This window comes from Cherax quadricarinatus, chromosome 27, assembly GCF_038502225.1.
Source record: "Cherax quadricarinatus isolate ZL_2023a chromosome 27, ASM3850222v1, whole genome shotgun sequence".
NCBI classification, from domain to species: domain Eukaryota; kingdom Metazoa; phylum Arthropoda; class Malacostraca; order Decapoda; family Parastacidae; genus Cherax; species Cherax quadricarinatus.
The window spans coordinates 20,825,969-20,838,210 of record NC_091318.1 but is presented as its reverse complement, the minus strand read 5'-3'; the positions used below and the strand labels follow the sequence as shown (position 1 = coordinate 20,838,210).

At 40.0% G+C, this 12,242-nt stretch overlaps 1 protein-coding gene across 3 annotated transcripts in view; it reads left to right on the top strand.

Annotated features, from left to right (window-relative positions):
- Window positions 1-4,088, top strand: part of LOC128691047 (beta-1,4-glucuronyltransferase 1) — a 28,109-nt gene extending 24,021 nt beyond the window's left edge. For 2 of the 3 annotated variants that reach the window (XM_070089096.1, XM_070089097.1), the window contains exon 8: window positions 1,662-4,085. In XM_070089096.1, coding sequence (XP_069945197.1) covers window positions 1,662-1,856 — 195 coding nt within the window. In that variant the 3' untranslated portion in view covers window positions 1,857-4,085. Of the gene's footprint in view, window positions 1-1,661 lie in introns of all 3 variants that reach the window. The other variant, XM_070089098.1, reaches the window with a different exon arrangement.
- Window positions 4,089-12,242: the final 8,154 nt, after the last annotated feature.

Sequence of the window (12,242 nt, the reverse complement as noted above, 5' to 3'; positions counted from 1 at the left end):
TATCATTACTGGAATATCGCTGGTATCCTCCTGTGTAAAAACTGAGAGGAAGTATGTGTTAAAAATTCTACACATTTCCTTATCACTGTCAGTGAGCTGACCCGAGGAACTTTTGAGTGGGCCTATCTTGTCCCTGATCTTACTTCTGTATACCTGAAAGAATCCTTTTGGGTTAGTCTTCGATTCTCTTGCAACTTTAACCTCATAATCTCTTTTTGCTTTTCTAATTCCCTTTTTTATTTCTCTCTTTAACTGAATATATCGATTTCTCAATTGCCCCTCTCCTCTTTTGATTTGCCTATATATGCCTCTCTTTTGACCAATCAGATATTTTAATCTATTGTTCATCCATTTAGGATCATTTTTGTTTGATCTGATTTCCCTATTTGGAACATAATTTGACTGAGCAGCTAGAACTATGCCCTGGAAAGCATCATATCGGCAACCATCACCACCTACCTGACCCTTAGTCAGGTCATTCCAGTTCAGCCCACCTAAGTAATTTTTCAGTCCTATGAAATCAGCCAAGCGAAAGTCAGGGACGGAGACTTGATTGCCATTATTAGGGGAATTCCATGATATATTAAAACTGAGTGATTTGTGATCACTTTCCCCAAGCTCATCATTAACCTCAAGATTATTAATTAGTGTTTCCCTACTGGCAAGAACCAAGTCAAGGAGGTTATTTCCCCTAGTTGGCTCTGTCACAAACTGTTTTAAAAAACAATCCTGGATCGTATCAAGAAAGTCACCTGACTCTAAATTTCCTGTCAAATTGCTCCAGTCAATCTGTCTATAGTTGAAATCTCCCATTAGCACAACATTTTCGTATGTAGTTGCCTTACGAATTTCGTCCCATAGAAGTTTACTGCACTCCCTATCAAGATTTGGGGCCCTGTAAATCACACCCAAAATTAGTTTTTCTCGGCCCTCGAGAAGCTGTAACCAAACAGATTCAGTGGCTGACGCTTCTAATTTAATATCTTGTCTAACACAACAATTTAAATTGTCTCTGACATACATCGCTACTCCACCACCTTTCCTGTTGACCCTGTCAGTGTGGAATAATTTATAGCCTTGTATGTGACATTCAGAGGGCATCTCTCTATCTTTCAGATTGAGCCAGGTCTCTGTTATAGCAATAATATCTATGTTTCCTGCACTTGCAATTAATCTTAGCTCATCTATCTTATTTCTTACACTCCTGCTATTAGTATAGTAAACCTTAAGGGAGCTAGTCCCTTGCTGCCCTCTGCTGTCCCCCTTTGTTTGCTGACCTAATGAATTTCTTCCACCATTACAGTGATTTTGTTGTCCATAATTCTTTGTATTTTCTTTTAACATTATTTTCTCTTCTCCATGGGGAAGTGGAACAGAATTCTTCCTCCGTAAGCCATGCGTGTCGTAAGAGGCGACTAAAATGCCGGGAGAAAGGGGCTAGTAACCCCTTCTCCTGTATATATTATTAAATTTGAGAGGAGAAACTTTCGTTTTTCCTTTTGGGCCCCCCCACCTCGGTGGGATATGGCTGGTACGTTGAAAGAAAAGAAAAGATTATTTTCTCTTTTTGTAAACTGAATGGTTCTTTCTTGCTCCTTTTTGTGATTTCATTTTCAAAGTTCTTTTCTTCTCCCCTCCTTACATTGATGCATTGACTACAGGTTTGCGAGCTTCATGTGGCCGGGTACAGGTTCTTGGTGCTGGACTCCGCCTTTGTGGTACACCAGGGATACAAGACCTCCGACAACTTCCACAGCACCAAGGACATGGAACAGGAAAAAAACCGCATTCTATTTCGACAGTTTAAGGGAGAGCTGAAGGAGAGGTACCCAGAGTCCTCCAGAAGGTGCTATTAGAAAATCAGGTGATGAAGATTTAGTTAAGGTGAAGCTGTTGCATTAATTGATGTGATGTGCTGGTAAGCTCTGAAAAAAGGGTAACTCTCAATACAGTATTACAAAAGATAATGAAGCTTTGTTATATTGAGCTTTACTGTCTTTAACTTTAGGTTAATAAAATTAATAGTATTGCTTTATTGTATTATTTAATTTAGTTAAGAAAATACAGATTTGTTAAGGATGTCAAAATATGTGTAATGCAAGGCCATGAAAATTGAATTTCACATTGGTTCATGCATTTTTGAATGTGCAAAATCTAATAACTGGTAAGATTTTTTTTTTTTTTTTACAAGTCGGCCATCTCCCACCGAGGCAGGGTGACCCAAAAAGAAAGAAAATCCCCAAAAAGAAAATACCTTCATCATCATTCAACACTTTCACCTCACTCACACATAATCACTGTCTTTGCAGAGGCGCCCAGATACAACAGTTTCAAAGCATATATAACGTACCCCTCCAAACTGTCAATATCCCAAACCCCTCCTTTAAAGTGCAGGCATTGTACGTACTTCCCATTTCCAGTACTCAAGCCCCTTCACTAAATATTACCCTGCTCACACTCCAACAGCTCGTCAGGTCCCAAAAACCATTCCTCTCCATTCACTCGTATCTAACACGCTCGCACATGCTTGCTGAAAGTCCAAGCCCCTCGCCCACTAAACCTCCTTTACCCTCCTCCCTCCAACCTTTTCGAGGACAACCCCTACCCTGCCTTCCTTCCCCTACAGATTTATACGCTCTCCAAGGCATTCTACTTTGATCCATTCTCTAAATGACCAAACCACCTCCACAACCCCTCTTCAGCCCTCTGACTAATACTTTTAGTAACTCCACACCTCCTAATTTCCACTCTCCAAATTCTCTGCATAATATTTACACCACACATTGCCCTTAGACAGGACATCTCCACTGCCTCCAACCACCTCCTTGCTGCAGCATTTGTAACCCAAGCTTCACACCCATATAAGAGTGTTGGTACCACTGTACTTTCGTACGTTCCTTTCTTTGCCTCCATGGATAACATTTTTTTGTCTCCACAGATACCTCAATGCACCACTCACCTTTTTTCCTTCATCAATTCTATGGTTAACTTCATCCTTCATAAACCCATCTGCTGACAAGTCAACTCCCAAATATCTGAAAACATTCACTTCTTCCATACTCCTTCTCTCCAATGTGACATCCAGTTTTTCTTTATATAAATCATTTGATACCCTCATCACCTTACTCTTATTTATGTTCACTTTCAACTTTCTACCTTAACACACACTCCCAAACTCCTCAACTAACCTTTGCAACTTTTCTTTAGAATCTCCCATAAGCACAGTATCATCAGCAAAAAGTAACTGTGTCAACTCCCATTTTGTATGTGATTCCCCATAATTTAATCCCACACCTTTCCCCAACACCCTAGCATTGATTTCTTTTACAACCCCATCTATAAATATATTAAACAACCATGGTGACATTACACATCCCTGTCTAAGACCTGCTTTTACCGGGAAGTAATCTCCCTCTCTCCCTCACACCCTAACATGAGCCTCACTATCCTCATAAAAACTCTTTACAGCATTTAGTAACTTGCCACCTATTCCATATACTTGCATCATCTGCCACATTGCTCCTCTATCCACTCTATCATATGCCTTTTCTAAATCCATAAATGCAATGAAAACTTGCCTGCCTTTATCTAAATACTGTTCACATACATGCTTCAATGTAAACACTTGATCCCCTACCCACACTAAAGCCTCCTTGCTCATCTGCAATCCTACTCTCTGTCTTACCTCTAATTCTTTCAATAATAACCCTTCCGTACACTTTTCCTGTTTTTTTTTTTTTTTTTTTTTTCAACAAGTCGGCCGTCTCCCACCGAGGCAGGGTGACCCAAAAAAGAAAGAAAATCCCCAAAAAGAAAATACTTTCATCATCATTCAACACTTTCACCACACTCGCACATTATCACTGTTTTTGCAGAGGTGCTCAGAATACAACAGTCTAGAAGCATACACATATAAAGATACACAACATATCCCTCCAAACTGCCAATATCCCAAACCCCTCCTTTAAAGTGCAGGCATTGTACTTCCCATTTCCAGGACTCAAGTCCGACTATATGAAAATAACCGGTTTCCCTGAATCCCTTCACTAAATATTACCCTGCTCACACTCCAACAGATCGTCAGGTCCCAAGTACCATTCGTCTCCATTCACTCCTATCTAACACGCTCACGCACGCTTGCTGGAAGTCCAAGCCCCTTACCCACAAAACCTCCTTTACCCCCTCTCTCCAACCCTTTCGAGGACGACCCCTACCCCGCCTTCCTTCCCCTATAGATTTATATGCTTTCCATGTCATTCTACTGTGATCCATTCTCTCTAAATGACCAAACCACCTCAACAACCCCTCTTCTGCCCTCTGACTAATACTTTTATTAACTCCACACCTTCTCCTGATTTCCACACTCCGAATTTTCTGCATAATATTTACACCACACATTGCCCTTAAACAGGACATCTCCGCTGCCTCCAACCGTCTCCTCGCTGCTGCATTTACCACCCAAGCTTCACACCCATATAAGAGTGTTGGTACTACTATACTTTCATACATTCCCTTCTTTGCCTCCATAGATAACGTTTTTTGACTCCACATATACCTCAACGCACCACTCACCTTTTTTCCCTCATCAATTCTATGATTAACCTCATCCTTCATAAATCCATCCGCCGACACGTCAACTCCCAAGTATCTGAAAACATTCACTTCTTCCATACTCCTCCTCCCCAATTTGATATCCAATTTTTCTTTATCTAAATCATTTGACACCCTCATCACCTTACTCTTTTCTATGTTCACTTTCAACTTTCTACCTTTACACACATTCCCAAACTCATCCACTAACCTTTGCAATTTTTCTTTAGAATCTCCCATAAGCACAGTATCATCAGCAAAAAGTAACTGTGTCAATTCCCATTTTGAATTTGATTCCCCATAATTTAATCCCACCCCTCTCCCAAACACCCTAGCATTTACTTCCTTTACAACCCCATCTATAAATATATTAAACAACCATGGTGACATTACACATCCCTGTCTAAGACCTACTTTTACCGGGAAGTAGTCTCCCTCTCTTCTACACACCCTAACCTGAGCCTCACTATCCTCATAAAAACTCTTTACAGCATTTAATAACTTACCACCTATTCCATATACTTGCAACATCTGCCACATTGCTCCTCTATCCACTCTATCATATGCCTTTTCTAAATCCATAAATGCAATAAAAACTTCCCTATCTTTATCTAAATACTGTTCACATATATGCTTCAATGTAAACACCTGATCTACACATCCCCTACCCACTCTAAAACCTCCTTGCTCATCCGCAATCCTACATTCTGTCTTACCTCTAATTCTTTCAATTATAACCCTACCGTACACTTTTCCTGGTATACTCAGTAAGCTTATTCCTCTATAATTTTTACAGTCTCTTTTGTCCCCTTTCCCTTTATATAAAGGGACTATACATGCTCTCTGCCAATCCCTAGGTACCTTCCCCTCTTTCATACATTTATTAAACAAAAGTACCAACCACTCCAACACTATATCCCCCCCCTGCTTTTAACATTCCTGGTATACTCAGTAAACTTGTTCCCTTATAATTTTTACAATCTCTCTTGTCCCCCTTCCCTGCTCTCTGCCAATCCCTAGGTACCTTCCCCTCTTTCATACATATATTAAACAATAGTACCAACCACTCCAATACTATATTTCCCCCTGCTTTTAACATTTCTGTCATGATCCTGTCAGTTCCAGCTGCTCTACCCTCTTTCAGTCTTTGTAATGCCTCACGCACCTCCCCCACACTCGCATCCTGCTCTTCTTCACTCCTAAATGATGTTATACCTTCCTGGCCAGTGCATGAAATTACCGCCTCCCTTTCTTCGTTGACATTTAACCCTTTGACTGTCGCGGCCGTATATATACGTCTTACGAGGTACCGTGTTTGACGTATATATACTCATAAATTCTAGCGGCTTCAAATCAAGCAGGAGAATGCTGGTAGGCCCACATGTGAGAGAATGGGTCTGCGTGGTCAGTGTGCACCATATAAAAAAAATCCTGGAGCACGCAGTGCATAATGAGAAAAAAAAACTCCGACCGTTTTTTTAATTAAAATGCCGACTTTGTGGTCTATTTTCGTATAGTATTTATGGTTGTATTCTCGTTTTCTTGGTCTCATTTGATAGAATGGAAAACATATAGAAATAGAGGTGATTTTGATTGATTTTACTATAAAAAGAACCTAGAAATGGAGCTCAAAGTAGGGGAAATGTTTGATTTTTACCAATGTTCAAAAGTAAACAAATGATGCCATTGTCCAATAAATGTCCAACTAGCCATTCTAATATGCAGTCATGAATGGGTTGATGTTATTTATACAATTATTACAGTATTGCAGTAGTCTGCATAATAGTAAGTCTTCTATTTTTTGTTTGAATAAAAATTTAAAATAGAAAGCAAGAGTTATCTCAGAGGGGCCTGGAGACATGACTGATGAACAAAGAAAATGTTATTTTAGAGCCAGGAAAGTCTGCATTGTTCATTCTGGACCTTATTTTGAAATTGTCATATTTTTTAGTTTTCGTGAAATTGGCCAAATTGCAAATTTCAGACCACATTATTAGGTAGTTGAAATCGGTAAATGGGCAGTTTCTTGTACTCAGTCGATAGAAAAAATGGAGTTCTAAAGAAATAGCTATGAGTTTGGGCGACTGGAACAATGGAATTAGCCGAAAATAGGGCTCAAAGTGGGCGAAATCGCCGATTTGTAAACAGCGCCGAGGTCACTAACTTCGCGAGAGCATAATTCCGTCAGTTTTCCATCAAATTTCGTTTTTTTGGTGTCATTACAATCGGGAAAAGATTCTCTATCATTTCATAAGAAAAAAAAATTTTTTTTTTTTTTTAAATTTTGCGACACCAGGAGACACTTCAGGATTGGGGGTTGCGACAGTCAAAGGGTTAAAAGTTCCTCAAAATATTCCCGCCATCTACCCAATACTTCCAGCTCCCCATCAACTAACTCCCCTACTCTGTTTTTAACCCTTTTAGGGTCCAGACCGTAAATCTACGCCAAAATTCTACTGGCGTCAAATTTAGTGCGAAAAGGCTGGTATTCCTACATGTGAGAGAACGGGTCTGTGTGGTGTGTGTGCTGTAAACAAAAATTCTAGGTGCCCGCATAGCATTGTGGGAACGCCGGCTCAGTTACCTTTATTCACCATGCCTCGTCGCAAGGCAGCTCTCACTCCAAGGAAAATTGGGACTCTCCTCTTCCTATCTGATAGTTCTGACTCTGATGGAAGTGGAAATGAAGGCGAATTCTTTGGCTTTGATCAGTTAGTGACCGAAAGGAATGACCAGGATATCGATAATAGTGCAGAAAACCCTGACAATCCTCAACCTTCTACCTCTGGTGTGGGCACTCCTCAGTCACTGTCAGTTGTACCTCATCGCAAGAGAAAACTATTATTTTCGCGTGGCCAGGCCTCTGACTTCAGTAATGATGATGATAGTGACTTGAATTGTGATTTTATTGCTCTTGACTATCATTCGAGTAGTGATAGTGAGGAAACATATTCACCAGTGAAGCGTCAGTATATACGCCGCCGCATGCGCTCGGGTAGTGTTCCCTATGTAGTGCCCAGGGAACAGAGTACATCCCGTGGCCCTACACCAGGAATAGACAGTGAAAGTGAAGATGATGTGGCTACACTTGGCATGGATAGACCACAGGCATCAGTAGGTGTTGGTAGTGGTGATGGTAGTGCCACGACCATGCATGACTCACCAGCCCAGGCTGGGACCCACGCTGCTGACTCCTCAGTTCAAGGATAAAGTGGTGCGTCAGCCACCAGCCCACCACAACCACAACTACCAGCACAACCAGCCTATGATGTCCAGTATCCACCAGCAAACCGTATCTGGGATTGGCAGCAAAATCCCAATTTTGTTCTCAAGCCCTACCAGTTTGATGATTCTCAAAGTGGAATTGAGATATAGGTGAGTACAAATAGGAAGCGCATCTGTCTGGCGCTCAGCAGACGGAGGATCGAGCCTCTATTATGTCTTGCGCTGAATGACCCACATGGGTCTAGCGCTTAACATAAATTATTTTTTTTATTTAACTCAAAGTGGAATTCTACCTACTTGTCCCCTTGGAACCACTGCCAATGAACTGGAATTTTTTGAACTATTCTTGACCAGCCCTTGATGGAAACTATTGTCAGGGAAAGTAACAAGTATTTTGAGTACACCATGGCAAATACGATGATATCACCACAGTCAAGACTACACCGGTGGAAAGAGACAACTGTTGCAGAAATGTATTTGCTTTTTGCAACAATAATGCTTATGCCTCATGTCTATAAGCATAATATAAAAGCATACTGGTCCACAGATCGGCTAATTTCTACCCCAGTCTTCAATGAAATCATCCCAGTGAACAGGTTTATCTTACTCTTACGTATGTTGCACTTTTCTGACAAAACCAGGCCTGACAGAAGTGACAGGTTATACAAGATTAGAAATGCTTTTATGTATCTCAAACAAAAGTTCAACATGTACTTTTATCCATTCAAGAATCTTGTACTTTACGAATCTTTGATTTTGTTCAAAGGTAGACTGTCATTCAAACAGTATATACCGAGCAAGAGGAAACGCTTTGGTATAAAACTGTTTGTACTCTGTGACTGTGACAATGGCCTGGTATTGGATATTGTTGTTTACACAGGAAGTAAAACATTGAAAGATACCAGGATGTTATTGGGCATCTCAGGTGACGTAGTGAGAAGCATGATGGCACCTTATCTTGGTAAGGGGCATACATTATATACCAATAACTGGTACACAAGCCCTTTACTCAGTGATTTCTTGAGAGTGAATAAGACAGATGTGTGTGGCACAGTGCATTCTAATCGTAAACATATGCCCAGGTTCAACGCAGGCGCTCGTGGTGATGAGGTGCAGGTGTTTACTGCCGATAACATAATGGCATTATGGTGGCATGACAGACGAGATGTCACATTGTTGACAACCATTCACCGTAACGAAATGCAAGACAGTGGCAAAGTTGATAGAATGACTAATGAACATATTCGAAAACCAGTGACAGTGATTGATTATTCACAAAACATAGGTTTGGTTGACAAATGTGATATGCAGATCGGCTTTTTTGATTGTGTTCATAAGAGTTACAAGTGGTATATGAAACTTTTCTTTCATCTCATGGACATTTCAATGCTCAATGCATATAATATGTACTAAGTGAAGACTGGCAACAGATCACCGTATGGTGAATTTTGTCTGTCTGTGTTGTCAGACAACTCATAATGAAATACCAGGTAACAACACCTGCTATACAAAACTGTCCTCGAACTCCTCAGGATATACCCAAGCGTTTGAGGAGGGAAGGTGATCACTTCATAATACAGCTTCCTGCAACTAAGAAGAAATTTGCTCAGAAGAGATGTGTTGTCTGTGCACAAACAAAACGACGGCAACGAAGATGCAAAGACACTCTGTTTATGTGTGAGGAATGTAAGGTACCTCTGTGCATGGTGCCTTGTTTCAAGGAGTTCCACAAACTGCAGCAGTTCTAAAAACATTTCCAGTGTTTGTACATATGTAAATATATGATAGAACATTAGTATTATACAAGATTTGTGCATGTTTATTATAATAAACAAAAGTGGTAAACAATATTATGATAACTTTAGTGTCTAAGGGCAATGTGTGGTGTAAATATTATGCAGAAAATTCGGAGTGTGGAAATTAGGAGAAGGCGTGGAGTTAATAAAAGTATTAGTCAGAGGGCTGAAGAAGGGGTGTTGAGGTGGTTTGGTCATTTAGAGAGAATGGATCAAAGTAGAATGACATGGAGAGCATTTAAATCTGTAGGGAAAGGAAGGCAGGGTAGGGGTCGTCCTCGAAAAGTTTGGAAGGAAGGGGTAAGGGAGGTTTTGTGGGCGAGGGGCTTGGACTTCCAGCAGGTGTGCATGAGCATGTTCAATAGGAGTGAATGGAGACGAATGGTATTTGGGACCTGATGATCTGTTGGAGTGCAAGCAGGGTAATATTTAGTGAAGGGATTCATGGAAACCAGTTATTTTTATATAGCCGGACTTGAGTCCTGGAAATGGGAAGTACAGTGCCTGCACTCTAAAGGAGGGGTTTTGGGATATTAGCAAGTTGGAGGGATATGTTGTGTTTCTTTATACGTACATGTATATGCTTCTAAACTGTTGTGTTCTGAGCACCTCTGCAAAAACAGTGATTGTGTGTGAGTGAGGTGAAAGTGTTGAATGATGATGAAAGTATTTTCGTTTTGGGGGGATTTTTTTCTTTTTGGGTCACCCTGCCTCGGTGGGAGACGGCCGACTTGTTAAAAAAAACAATTTAGTGCAGTTATTGTGTTCAATACAGTGAGTTTATATATATACATTATATACAGTATTGGTCTCTCAGGCCCCAAATATCAGTAGGAAAAGAAAAAAATTAGAAAAGAAAAGAAAAAACTATGAAAAACGTAAAATAAAGTAATGCGTGTATGTGGAAATCATCGATGTTGCTGCCACCTGGTCATTTTGGGTCATCTTCTTGGCATTGTATCTCGGTAAGTACTGATCAGAATTTTTTTTTTTGTTTTATTACCGTCACAAAAATATACTCTTTAACCTTTGGGGGTTTCGGACGTACTAGTACGTCTAACGACCCAGGGTTTTTGACGTACTAGTACGCCTAAATTCTAGCGCCCTCAAATCTAGTGAGAGAAAGCTGGTAGGCCTACATATGAAAGAAGGGTCTATGTGGTCAGTGTGCATGGTATAAAAAAATCCTGCAGCACACAGTGCATAATGAGAAAAAAAAACTTTGACCGTGTTTTTGGATTAAAACAGCGACTTTGCACTGTATTTTTGTATGGTATTTATTGTTGTATTCTAGTTTTCTTGGTCTCATTTTATAGAATGGAAGACATATTACAGAAATTGAGATGATTTTGACTGGTTTTACAATGAAAAGTACCTTGAAATTGAGCTCAAAGTAGCAGAAATGTTCGATTTTTACCCAAGTTCAAAAGTAAACAAATCATGCCAAGCGTCCAATACAGATCAACTGGTGAGTCTGATATTCTTTTACAAGTGCACTGATATTATTTATACCATTTCTACACTAATGCAGTAGTCTGCATAACAGTAAATCTTCTGTTTTTTGTAAGAATAAAAATTCAAAGTGGAAAGCCAAAGAAATATAAGAGGGGCCTGGGGATGTGACTAACGAACAGAGAACTTGTTATTTTAGTGCCAGGAATGTCTTTCTTGTTTGTTCTGGACCCGATTCGGAAATTGGCATCCTTTGAAATTTGTGTGAAATTGGCAAAATTGCTAAATTCTGACCACTTTATTGGATAGTTGAAATTGGTAAATGGGTGGTTTCGTGTACTCATTCGATAGAAAAAATGGAGTTCTAGCGAAATAGTTATGATTTTTGTCGACTTGTACACTGGAATTGGCCGAAAATTGGGCTCAAAGTGGGCAAAATCGCCGATGCGTAAACATCGTCGAGACTGCTAACTTTGCGAGAGCATAATTCCGTAAGTTATCCATCAAATTTCATACTTTTGGTGTCATTATGATCGGGAAAAGATTCTCTATCTTTTCATAAGAAAAACAAATTTTTTTTTTTTAAATTTGGCTGACCCTGAGAACAAGTCTCTGAGAGGACCTGTCAACCCCCAAAGGGTTAATTCTGTAAGATTTTTTTTTTTTTTTTTTTTTTTTTAATTTCTTGGACACTGGGGCACCCCTTCCAATTTTGGCCTTAGACCCTGAAAGGGTTAACTGACAAATCCATTCTTTCCCTAGGCTTTCTTGTTTATCTCACTCCAAAATTTTTTATTTTTTGCAAAATTTCTTGACAGTGCCTCTCCCACTCTATCATCTGCTCTCCTTTTGCACTCTCTCACCACTCTCTTCACCTTTCTTTTACTCTCCATATACTCTGCTCTTCTTATGACACTTCTGCTTTGTAAAAACCTCTCATAAGCTACCTTTTTCTTTCTTATCACAACCTTTACTTCATCATTCCATCAATCGCTCCTCTTTCCTCCTGCACCCACCCTCCTATAGCCACAAACTTCTGCCCCACATTCCAGTACACCATTTTTAAAACTGTTCTAACCCTCTTCAACCCCCCCCCCCACTACTCATACTTGTACTAGCCCACCTTTCTGCCAATAGTTGTTTATATCTCACCCTAACTTCCTCCTCCCTTAGTTTATA